This window comes from Melopsittacus undulatus, chromosome 8 (genome assembly GCF_012275295.1).
Source record: "Melopsittacus undulatus isolate bMelUnd1 chromosome 8, bMelUnd1.mat.Z, whole genome shotgun sequence".
Lineage (NCBI taxonomy): Eukaryota > Metazoa > Chordata > Aves > Psittaciformes > Psittaculidae > Melopsittacus > Melopsittacus undulatus.
The window spans coordinates 7,624,000-7,636,973 of record NC_047534.1 but is presented as its reverse complement, the minus strand read 5'-3'; the positions used below and the strand labels follow the sequence as shown (position 1 = coordinate 7,636,973).

The following is a 12,974-nucleotide window of genomic DNA, read 5'->3' as shown; positions in this document are numbered from 1 at the left end:
CTAGAGAAGCCATATAAGTTGTTTTAACTTTAAAAGTTTCTTCTACTTCAGAAATCCTACAAGTCAACAAGTATCCCTTTACTTAACCTGTTCTTCCTCAGAGAACAGTAATCTGCTGGAGTAGCTGCTGTACTATTAAGTTTTTTTAAGGTACTTTTTTTCCTGATGGAAATACATGTAAAGATTCCTTTAAGTGCAATACTTTGGATGTTAGAGAATTCTCAGAATATCTCGAGTATGTGGGTTGTATTTTTTTCTGTTTGGTGCTGTAGTGCCCTACTTGTATACAATAATAAGCTATCGGTGAACAATTGAGTCATACTTTGAATAAGTAATAATGAACAAGATTTTTCTAAAGCCTTTACATGGAAACTAGTTAAGAGGATGTGTGTCAGGTCACAAAGTGCTTCCCTACTCTTTTTGTTCCCTGCCTCTTGATTGGACCTAAGTATATTTCGTAGTTCAGATGTTTTACACAAACTTCAGAGGCAAACAGCTATGGTATGTTCTTCTTATCTAGGAAATGAAGGAAGTTCTGATTTCACTGAAGTTTGTTGTGGGCCAGGGCACTGAATGAATTTTCTGTTTGCCTCGGTCGAGTAACCTGCTCCAGCAGTGTGTTACACCTTAGTGAGGAATAACAGAATTTATACTTGTCTCTTGGTTTCTTTGAGTAGGTGCATAGTGCAAAGGGTGAAACATTGAGAAGAGCCAGAGTGCAAGAGCAACTGCAATATTCTTTCTTTTACAAGCATTTACCTGCCTGATATAATACAATTAGTCAAGGTCAGGACACTTAACTGTCAGTGAAATGGAGAGGGATTTGTTTGTAACTCACATGTGAACTGCTCCAAGACCCTTCTGTCATCAGACTGATTTTCATTGCCAAGAACACACTTTATTTCTTGTCAATATCCTGTGACATCTGTCTTGCGCTATGAGAATTTACATGGGTCAGATTCTCATGGATCAGATCCTCAGACTGTGTAAATCCGAGCAGCTATGTTAAAGTCACTGATACTCTAGTGACTTATGTCAGGTGAGCATATTTAATAATAAGAAGAAATACTATTCAAATTAAGTATTATTTTTTATCAGTTTGTATTATTTTTTGCATTATAAAAGAAAAAATTGATGTCCATATTAAATTTTCATGTGTACTGAGTATACAGCTTACAAACAAATTGTATCCCAAATTAAGCTGCTTGAAAACATTTTTAAATGGGTCAAAAATTCTCTTTTAAATTGTTGGCTATTAAGAATTGTGGATTAATATACATATGTTTTTTCTAAAGGCAGGAGTGGTGTTCTGGCTGGCTCTTCAGTCCTTGGCTCCTAGAGAAGTAGATGGCTGCAGAGAAGACATAGAGGTGAGTACTTGGAAATGAAATGTTATAGAATTTTTATTGATGCAGCTGTTCAGGGTGTCTTGGAAGATCACAGATGGAAAATTTGAATTTAGTTAATTGCTTTTGCTTCAATGATGAACATGTTTGAGACCAACAGGAATTTTTTAGTTACTGTTTTGTTAGGTTTGCAAAATACGCGCTGGGAGAGCTGGCATACTGAAGCGTTAGAGAGAAAGACTGTGTCTTTTTTGCTCTGAAAGATATATAGCCCTCTCACAAGTGTGTTCAGATTCTTCAATCTCTTCCCCAGCAACAGCTGGTTTCTTGTTAACAATTCAGATCTGACTTTGTTGGTTTTGTTTGTTTTTTTTTTTCTTTTTTGCATTACCGGTATTTATAGAGACTTTTGACAAGGAAAAAATGCAGTTAATTTTGAATGTAGTCATTTGCATGCAGCAAAGGAAGAAATGTATTGAAACTGCAGTGACTAAACCATACACTTTGCTGAAAAGGCTTCTGTTTTGTTATGACGACTCCTACAAGCTGCATGTGTGTGAACTGCAGTGTACAGCACTTGTTAATGTTGAGAAAGTAAATGAATACATAAATACTCCATCAGAGCATCTAAACACCTCTCTAATGACTGAATTTCATAAAAAGATGTTTCTTCAGCATCCCTAGAGATAGATGCTTTTGTGAAGGATGCTTTTAATATGGCAGACACAGACTGAAAAGACAGGAGAGTATGTTGGAGATTTCTCAACATGCATTTCTACAAATTCTTACTGCAGACTTTTAGTCTTTCCCATTGAGAAAGATAGAAAATACCACCAAGATCATGGTTTTTGGTTCCCTTCTCCTTTGTAAAGCCTCATAGTTATCTGAAGCCGTAAGTCTACAGAGGTTTTCCACAGGAAAAGGAGTTTTGCTTTCTTGTTCTCTTCATCAACTAATGTAAAAAGAATGGTTTGAGACAGCAATGATCTCATGTAGAAATCATGTCTTAAGCAAAAACTTATAACTGTTTTTCACTTGGAAGTCAGTGAGAGATTTTATCTGCACCTACCTCAGAACTGTATCTCAGCTCCTAGTCTTCGATGAAGATCTGAGTGTTTCGAAAACTTCAAGCTTAATCCAGAAGGACTACTGTAAATAGATTTTGAGATATATTCCATATATGAAGGTCTTATAAGATTAAGATCTTGGAGGTATTAACACTCTTAAGAATTCACATATTTCAGTTTTGCAGTCAGAAAAAAAGACACAAGCTACAGTATGTAATCAATTTTTATTGGATATTTTTAAGGGAAGTGTCTGCTAAAGTAGAGTTTAGAGCATGGTAAATGATCCACACAATGAAAAAAATCATTAATCAGTGTTTCATTATGTTACTAAGGCAATGAACAAGTCACAGTCAAGATAAATAAGGGAGTCCTGGTTTTCAAGGTTTTGGAGTGTCTTGTGCAGATTCACCCGGATTGTATTTTGCTTGGTCCTTTTGAACCTTTAAGACTGCACCATTTCCTGGAATTCTGCAAAAGATAAAAGAATATTTACAGTAGAAATACTAAAATGAAAGGAATAGGAGTAAAAGATTGGTGGCTTACCCAGAGATTTATAATAGGATTTAACAGAAAACAATTACCTGATAGATGACTGAGAGACATTGCCTAATGTTGTCCTTCTAAACAACAGATGGAAGTGTTTTGCTGACATTTATAAAGAATAATATAACGTTCAGGGTAGTTTCAGCTGTCTCTCTGCATATTACTGATCTTGGGCAAAAATAACAGAATGGCTACTATGTAATTTGAGTAAGAAGCAGTGAAGACCTGAAATACAATAATTAAAAGTGAATCCATGTGTCTTATTAGTGGTTTGTAACGCTTCAGCAATTGCAAAGTGTGTGTACCCAAAAAACAGTGTGCAGTTCCATGTGGAATGATACTGAAGTATTGTTGTGCAGTAAGATATTATTATTTGGAAGATCTTTTAAATGTCTGTCTTCTGTGAGTTAGAGTATTTTATCAGTCCCACTCCTGAGTGATTGTATTAGTATATAGATTGCTTCATAAATCATGTGTGTTTATTCTGGCATATTTCCTAAGGAACTGAATTTAATTCCTTCTAAAGAGAGAAACAGAAGAGTTCTGTCCTCCTGGCACAGTGTGATAGGGAATCTGCATACCAGCACATTCCCTGCGTGCTATTCCCTAAGCCCCTTTCATGCTTGTCTAGGTAGCATGCTTCTTTCATGGGGCAAGTTGCCACTAGCTGCAAGCCTTTTGTGTGAGCGTGTGCTTCCTGGTCAAAATAGGACACAGAAATATGCTGTTAGGAGATCAGGAGGTTTCTGCACTGAGCGGCCATTAAATCACACCAGCATTTCCACAGGGTGAGTGCAATATGTGCTTCTTAGAACAGCTGCTCCTTTCTATCTGATCTTTCAACTGCCACTGAAGATAAATAATATCCATCCCCATGCAGGGAGCCTGTTGTGGAATCTCATGTCAGGGTAGTGACACTTGATCATTCTGTTCTTCTCATGCAAAACAAACTACATGCTGCTAGCTCTTGCATACTGTGAATGATTTCACTGATTAGTGTAACTTCTGTTGGGAGATAACTGCTGCAAATGAGCCCATATAGGTGCTGTTGGTTCTCCTGTGAAGAGGTGGATCTTTTGCCCTTGATTTTACTTTTGTGTATTACAAGCAATGTTAGTGCTGCCATAAATCAGAGTAAGTGGGAGGAGAAATAAAGGGCAGCTCCTTTCAAAACAACTGTAAATTTGTGAGAAAGCTCCTTAGGGCAGCCTAAGTGGGTTTCTTTGACTTGCTTATGCAAAAGGAGTTGCAGAGATGAACCTGTAAGATCAGATACTGTTTCCTCCCTTGAACAGGTTGCTACTACAAGGATTTCAGTAAAATTGCTGGAGGTAGATTAATGTACCATGGGAATAAAAGAGAATCACACATCATTGCAACACACCCCGATGAGCCTTATTCTGTATATAAGTACATTAATACCTTCAGCCCCAATTTTACCATCCCCATCATGATCTGCAGCTGCCAAGAAGGTCTTGGTTTCTGAGGAGGTTAACACTCTGGCTCCACACTCAAACCTCTGAAGGAAATACCTAGAAAGAAAATAACTTTGATTATGATTTTCACAGAATATTTTTATTTTATGCTGGCTGTATAATCAAAATAATAGCTGTATATAAAGAAATTATTTACCACCATACCCAAGTCCTTCAAATTCTGCTTTGATAGACAAACTAAATCTTAGTCATACTTTTCTGTTTTGTAAGTCCTGCCCTGATACAGTTGATTCTACCCACTACCAAAATCCATCCCAAGGAAGCTATTTTTTCTATACTGAGCATTAAAAGCAGGTATTTACTAGTTGTCTCTCTGTAGGAATTATCTACTTAAATACACCCTTCACAATCTGCTGGAAGTTTTAGCAGAATTCAGCGTAACTTGTGCTCTCATGTACAAAACAGTTCTGGAAAGAAAAAAGGTGCTGGTTTTTGGATAGCCTCTGAACAGTTAACAAAATCCTTACTTGAGCTCATCTTCCTCGATAAAGCCACTTTGATCATTGTCAAGAATCCGGAAGATCTCCTTCAGTTGGCTGCTACTCTTTTTAGACATTCCACTGATCTGAAAGAATTTTTTGGGAGTAAAGGAATCTGGAGCTGAAAATAAATTAATAAATGAATTAACCCCAGACCACTGCGTTCACTGTTCCTAAAAGGCCTGAAGATGCTGCTTTGTTACAATTTAATTGTTCTAAACATGAACCATAGATAAAGCTTGTCAAAGAGTAAATTTTGCGATACTGAACCATACCCTCCTAAACAACTAAAAAAATCACATGGGAGTAAGTTACAAACTGACAATATAAATCAGTCACGACAGCTAAGTAAAGAGATTATAGAAACATGTTTACAGTATGTGCTTGTTCAGTATTCCTTTTGGATTGCATTGAACTTGCCACGTGTTACACAAATAGATTTTGAGTTTTAATTGTTTGCTCACCTTGGCAGTCTCGCAGAGCAGCAGCAATATCGGAAGGGCTTAGAATGTCTGTAAGGCTCATTTCAAACCTGTGCAAAATAATATATTGCAGACAGATTTGTGAAATGTAAATGCATGTTACAAAAAAAATCATAGACCAAACCGTCATCACTGCTATTCCTAAATAAACTAGAAGACTTAGTATATTACTTCCTTAAAAATATAAATGCTGAATTAATACTTCTTAATTACATGGATTACATAGATGATGTGAGTTGATGATCACTTTTTTATAATTTACCTGCATCTTGTAGAAGTACGGCACATTTTAAATTCTATGTAACCATTAATCTTATAATTAGTCTTACTGGAATGCATGGCATCTGGCAATACAAGTAACAGTATATGCAGTGGAAAAAAGACAGTCAAGAAGGTTTGCTTCTGTTTTCTCCCCAACAGTTCTGAAGAATAAAAAGAAAACTGATACTTATCTCTATATAAAGTCCATCCAAATGTAATTCCAGCAATTAAAATAAAAATCTTAGAACAATGGTTATTGTACTTACTACTGTTGCAGCCCTGCACAGTAATTTCATTTAATTAATCTCAAGTCAGCTGCTCACCTTTATAGTTTTCTCAGCTAGGTAAAGGAAAAATAGCTGAGGGGATACCAGGCAAAATAGTAATGTCGGCTCTGGCTTGCCACTCTGGCTTATAAAGGATTCAAAAGGTGACAATAACCACTACTTAGGTTACTGTTTGATGGATCGAATGTTTGGTTTGAGACCTAGCTCAAATTTCTTCCTTAACTAATTAAACTTTTCTTTCTATTTATATCCTAAGATAATATGGACAAGAACAACAGTTTTTTTAATAAATCCTCTTGTGCTTAATTAAGTACAACTCTGCCATCAAAACGTTGTCTTTCAGTCTCCAAGTATGTTAAAGATTTCAGTTAACCTCTGGACCTTAGAGTTGCTCATTGGAAGATGACTCCAGCAGTCAAATCCTTATGAAGTCAAATCCTTATGAAGAGAAACCAATAAGCAGCATTTCAGATTTCCTGGCTTGTTTCTAAATTGCAGTGCTATCCCTATTCAGGGGTAGAACAGAAACCAATGCCTTCAGTGAGAGCAAAACTCTGAAACTAGGTAAAGCTGACCAAGCTGATCCTGTTTGTATTCCCTGGAACATTATGTATAATCAGATGGCCTACTTATTTATCTATTTTGAATATTTTAAATTACATGAAATCAATAAGAGACTTACTTGAAGTGGTAGGAATCAGACTTTGTTAGTGTGGAGATACATTTATATACATTTTACAACACACTCTCAGAATCTATTTCCTTATAAGAAATTAAGACTGTAGGTATAAAAAAGTGGGGGCTTATATATTTCATGAACATTAGCTTTGAAAAAAACCAAAAACCTTAAGAAAATTGAGAACAACAGATAAGAGGATTTCCTTCAGACAAAAATCTATCTCCATCTTTAAGGGGGTTTATGTGGACAAAATTGTAGGGTGAAAACCAATGAGACCCACCTGTATTTTGGCTAGAGTTTATAGTGTAATAGTCTATTATGGTATCTAAAGTAGTTTTCTCCAAATACTTGAGCATTGATTTTTTTCATGGATGGAAATAGCATGTTATGCTGAACAAGTAACATTTTTTACAGTAGCAAAAGTTACAAATTATGCTGTGGAGTATTAATGTATCTAAGCCCTGGTGGAAGTTAGTGGACTACAGTGGGTTTACTCCTGATTGGTTTAATGACAGTAAGAAAAGTATGAAGCATAGCAGTTGTTCCGTAGCACCTGTTTGTCTGAATTTGGATAGAGAAATAGGCATAATTGACATGAGAAAGCATACATCATTTAATGATACTTTTAACTTCCTTGCTATCTTTTTTGTACACAAAAGAAGGTACATCGATCACAAATAATCAGATGTATCTTTAATCCCAAATATCAGCTGTCTAGTAGCAAAAGAATGCTCTCCTGTCGCAGTAGGAGAACTGTCTGCAGTAATCTGGAAGAACGCTCTCCCACTAAACATGGGAATCCTGGCCTGTTGTAAATTCGTATTGCCTGGTTAAAAGAAATCAAAAATGTTTATTTATACAAATTGAAGAGCTGATCTCAGGTCCTTTTGGTGTTCTTTTAATTTATCATCTTCTTTTAAAACTATATATTCACATACTTTCTGTCTGAGGTTTGCATGATGTTATGATCTGCCAGACAGTGGCAGTGGGAATGAAGCACATATTGTGCTTTCTATGGAATCACCCTGAAACAGCTTTCATCCTTGAGGGTACATTTTTGCGGTCTGTTGTGAATTTTCCCCTTTACAATCATCTCAAGTTGATATGAGTTTTAAAAGAAGGGTTTTTTTACTGTTTCCTCATGACATTTTTACTGCCAAGATGTTCCTAGAGAAAATGTTTTTTTCTAGTTCTCCATGATAGTGCCATAGATGTTACTTTATAGTAGGCTTCCTTTATCTGTGCTTGCTCCTACTATGCTCTTTCTCTATTTCTGCTGCTGATTGATCTGCATGCTTTGCTTAAATTTTTGACTTGCAGTTCAACACTAAATATTGAAAGCTAATGAGAATGAGAAAATTGAAGTGGAATAGAGAAAAATGATGAGATCAAGGCGAGCATATAATACTCAAGCTCAAATTATGTCTGCAACTAATTCAGGAATAGTATTAAAATATAAGCACCAAAATAAAAGCACCAAATAAGTACTTTTTAAGTGCAAAAAGCACTCAATGGCATCTGGTTACTCCATACACTCTACCATGGCACATAGAGTGCTGAAATGTTTTTACATGTATTCAACAGTAGCAAAGTAGCCAGAATTAGTATTATATTAAAATATGATCTCAAATAAAAGTGAGCTAGTTGCTACAAGTTCACTATTGCTTATGAAGGGATCTTTTAATGTTTGAAATTCAACACTGACAACAAAAGTGATGCTAATCCTGGCTGAAAGATGGTTTACAAAAGCCTAAAAGAGCTGAATTTCAGAATCATGTTGATGTCATTGTATATTGATACAGCTGGGAATCTAAGGTTACTGGGTTTTATTTATTTATTAATGACACCTCATCTGAAGTACAGGTTTCCCTTCACTACAATTAGAATGAAATAATCAGGGATGAGTATAATATAGAAAGGGTTATTTTAATTAGATAATCTATTTTACAGCTAAATCATCTGCCTGTTTTCCTTACTTCTGGGGTATGCATTTTCTTAGGCAATTGTAATCCCTTTTTAGGGGTTCAAAACCTGAGCTCCATAAATGAAATTTCCTAAAAGATATTATGCAAGCAATGTAAAGCTATAAAGAAAATACCTAATAACTCGACCAGTACAACAGCTGCTAGGTAGGCAGTTAACAACTGCAAAATCTGGTGCAGAATCTGAGTATTGCACAGTTTCCAGGAACATTTAGCACTTGTTCCTGTGAAATACAAGCAAAATTATTAATTTGTTTGGTTTCGATTTTTCTGCTCTGTGGGGACATCTGAAAGTGCTGTTGAGTTGTTCATGTGAAGGTTTATGTGCCCTTATAACTTCTGTTCTTTTTTCCGGAGGTGTCTTTACGGACAACATATACAGGAATATTAAAGCCATTTTTGTTTTGTTTCAGACTTCCAGAATTAAACACAAAAGTGTAGTTCTGAGAAATACAGAGAAATCCTACTGATAATTTCTTGCTAGGAATCTACACTTATAAACTAACTCTTCAAATCAAGTACCATTCACTTTTCTAATGAGCAGAGGATAGTTTTGTTTCAGTAAATCATTGTCAGGTTGTGGACTAGCCTTGTATTCTTTGTGTTCTGTTTGGTATAATGTATAGAATGAATTAGCAGTGGCAATCAACCAAAGACTTCAAGCAGATGCAAAAGAAACATCAGCAGTTGTCTCAGGTGAGATCAGAGGAGAGGTGTTAACCTGAGACCAACTACAGCATTGTAAGGAGGCACCGTAGCAACTCGTGAAACCCACACAACTCCCATCTTTCAGTCCTGGTTGTACTAGGGCCAGAACAATTGTGTCATGATCCTGGATAACAGATTTTGTCTTTGTAATGAGTATGGAAGAAATGAAAATAGATACTTGGTAACCTGTGGGATTGATCATTAATGTTGATGTCTCAATGGTGATAGCAGAGAATCTTAGTGTGAATATAGTTACCATAATTGAAAAGTGCCTTTACAACAAAATGAGTTCTATCCTGCCACTTTAAGTTGTCTCTTAAGACACATGCTTTAATCATACAGAAATAATTACAGAATCCAATTTGAATGGTTCCTTGAGCCATAATCTTTTACCATATTAAACAGAAGAGTTTAAGAACATGGTTTAGTATTTGATTTTTTTGGCATTGTGCATTATTACAATGAAGGATTAAATCCAGGCTTTGGAAAGCCTCAGTGACAAAGCTTTCTTTCCCTGCAACAAGTAGAGGACATTACCCCTAGTGCTGAGCAGAGATCTGGACTGTAGAATCCATCCTGCAGCACTGTGAGTCTGGAGCTAAACTGAGACAGGTACTTCTCTCATGTTAAGAGAAATGTCTTGTGTACTTTCTCCACTTTTGATTATGTCCTTAGTATTCTGTGTAAATGAGATTGATTCCTATTTGAAAATGATAGCAGAATAGACTAACATAAATGATTAATAGCGGAAGTAATTCACAGAGCTTGATCTGATCAGGGTATTTTTTCACTTAAAAAGCTGTCCTGGAAGATCTCTGCTAGCATTTGATATGCTGTCTGCTGTCTTTAAATGCACTGGCAAGTGCTTCTGTGACTCAGTAACACAAAAAAATCTCTGACCCTAAGTGTAATTGTTTAAGATACTTGTCTGCTGTCAGCATTACAGACAGTGTCAGATGGAGTGAGCTTTAAAAGTCTAAATTGTTCAGGTTTTCTGTGCATTTTAAGAGTAACTGTGCCTTAAAGTTGGAGGCTGTGAAATAATCTGGATGCTGTCTTTTGTGACATGTAAAAGATATGTACAGTGTTACTATACTGTTACCAAAGGCTTTTTGTATGTGGCTATATTTCACTATGACCCAAAGTGTAAGAAGCCATGGTAAAATAAGGCAAATAGAAAGAGTTGGAACCACTTCAGTGCTGTATTCACCACCTGTCCTAATTGATGGCAGTGCGATTTCTGCCATTAATTTCAGCAGTAGGAGGATATGTAACCCTTAGTGAGGTATAAAGTAAAAATACCCTATAATCAGAGTTAATCTTATCAGAAGTAATCATCAAAAGTCACTTGTTTAACAGAAATGGCCTTCTAAATAAAGGAGAAGCAGGTGTCTAGATTCAAACAAGCACTTAATACACATGCATAAAGCATGTGACAAAATTCCATTGAGAAAAGACAATCACATACATAGGGACTCTGGCAGAAAAGGTTGGATAGACACATTTGCAGAATACAAGCCATGGTCTCAGACCTCCAAATGTATGATTCTAGAGGAGTGTTCTTCAGTTTAAGGGAGCAATGTGGGAATGTATGTTTATGATCATGCAGCAGTCTTTCCAGCTGTGCCCTTACAAGCACAATTTGAGGAGCTTTCTTAAAGCACATAATAAGCAGTTACAGAAATTTCACAGTATCTGACAACCTATGTGAGTGAGAGACAGAGAGGAAAAGAAAGCAAGAAAGGAAGTGTGTTCATGTAGACAGAAAACTGCATTTTCTCCACCAATCTGCTTATACTAAAAGAAGAAAAGGTCTAAAAACTACTCTAGTCACAAGCTCTTCTTAACTTTCTGGAGTGATCACTGAAGCTGATATCAGACTTACCTTGTCATTAATTTTTTACTATTCTTAATGGAATGGTAAGTGGTGAAATTGCCTTAGATTTGTAGGCCTAGGAGGCTAATCAGTGTGGGAGTAAATGTGGGTAAGTAAAGGAGCTGCCTGCTCAGTTATCTGAGCTGTCTGTGCCTTTCTCATTTAGATACTAATATTAATATTACTAATATTAGTATGATGATTGAAGATCTTCAGGTGAGTAGTATTACTTAGTGAAAATATAAAACATGGTATCAGCTGAGATACATCGCATTTTCTGACGATAATGAGAGCTTTTAGCCCTGCAGTCAGACTGCACTTACTAATTCCTCTAATTTTCCTTTGTTTGTCGCTTTGTTTGGGTAATTCTTTTTTCACTGTTAAGGAAAATTCTCCAATACTGGTTCATTCATTAATGTTAGTGGAAATATATTTTGGACTAATGTATAATGAACACATAATTGAGTATTCATTGAAGTTCCATAGATTTCCCCCAACATTGTATTAATGTTTCCTTCCTTCTCCATAATGTCTTATCATAAATGTGTCATGCATCAGAACCACTAGAGTATTTCCAGAAAATTTTGAAATGAGGATTTTTGATCTGCAAATACTGAAACATCTTCCTCAATAGCTCCAACAAGTACAGTACAAGACAGTTGTACAGGTTTTTGTGAGATTAATGTCCAAAAGCAAACTTTTCAAGAGTTCCAGATCTGTTGAAAAGAGTATATAGGAGGTAACTATCAAGTTGGAAATATAAAGTTCTGCATAGTTAAAGCCATCTAGTTTTTTTTTTAAAGGCTGTTTGGATGTCTATTTTTATTACATATGTAAACCAAAATCCCCTATACACCATACTTCCTAGTTTAGGAACTGTTAGCAATTAGTTAATTTTTGTAATCTAATTTGATTGCTCTGTTTGTAGTATGTCAAAATTACAAAGACATCATCACACTCTTACTTTTCAACCAGAACCCTAATTTACTGCACAAGCTGGATGAACTTCAGTTAATGAGCAGCCATTCAGAGTTTTGCATTCTCCTCATTCCTAATTTCCAGCCTACTGTTTCAATCTGTAAAAAAAACAAGATTAATTTCTTAGCAATATTTTAATGGTGCCCTTCTTTATTATACTTAGAATCATAGAATCACAGAATAGTTAGGGTTGGAAAGCACCTTAAGATCATCCAGTTCCAACCCCCCTCCCATGGGCATGGACACCTCCCACTAAATCATATCACCCAAGGCTCTGTCCAACCTGGCCTTGGATGCTGCCAAGTGTCCCTATAGCCTCCTTCAGATACTGGAAGGCTGCTATGAGGTCTCCACGCAGCCTTCTCTTCTCCAGGCTGAACAGCCCCAACTCTCTCAGCCTGTCTTCATACAGGAGGTGCTCCAGTCCCCTGATCATCCTCATGGCCTCCTCTGGACTTGTTCCAACAGTTCCATGTCCTTTTTATGTTGAGGACACCAGAATTGCACACAATACTCCAAGTGAGGTCTCACGAGAGCAGAGTAGAGGGGCTGGATCACCTCCTTTGACCTGCTGGTCACACTCCTCTTGATGCAGCCCAAGATACAGATAGCTGTCTGGGCTGCGAGTGCACACTGCTGGGTCATGTTCATTTTCTCATCAATACGTCAATTTCTCATCATACTTACCTCACAAACATTTGTGCACTAATTTTAGAGCCCTGTGAGATGTGGGCATAAAGTTATCCTCAGTTTTGAGATGAAGAAAAGCAATAGAGCTTTAATTATTGGG

The 12,974-nt window shown here is 36.4% G+C and overlaps 1 protein-coding gene across 1 annotated transcript; it reads right to left on the bottom strand.

Annotated features, from left to right (window-relative positions):
- Positions 1–2,760: 2,760 nt before the first annotated feature.
- On the bottom strand, positions 2,761–5,461 carry LOC101877160 (parvalbumin, thymic CPV3). The gene is made up of 4 exons (XM_005145287.2): positions 5,396–5,461; positions 4,920–5,052; positions 4,379–4,488; positions 2,761–2,881 (listed from the first exon to the last, which is right to left on the bottom strand). The coding sequence occupies exons 1-4, from the start codon at positions 5,454–5,456 to the stop codon at positions 2,856–2,858; spliced, it is 330 nt and encodes a 109-aa protein (XP_005145344.1). The 5' UTR covers positions 5,457–5,461; the 3' UTR covers positions 2,761–2,855.
- Positions 5,462–12,974: the final 7,513 nt, after the last annotated feature.

Excerpts from the sequence above, each read along its gene's own strand:
- LOC101877160 (XM_005145287.2), bottom strand. The coding sequence starts at position 5,456 with ATGAGCCTTACAGACATTCTAAGCCCTTCCGATATTGCTGCTGCTCTG. Across the intron at positions 5,053-5,395 it reads TGCTCTGCGAGACTGCCAAG|CTCCAGATTCCTTTACTCCC; the intron begins GTGAGCAAACAA and ends ATTTATTTTCAG. Across the intron at positions 4,489-4,919 it reads ATCGAGGAAGATGAGCTCAA|GTATTTCCTTCAGAGGTTTG; the intron begins GTAAGGATTTTG and ends TTTTCTTTCTAG.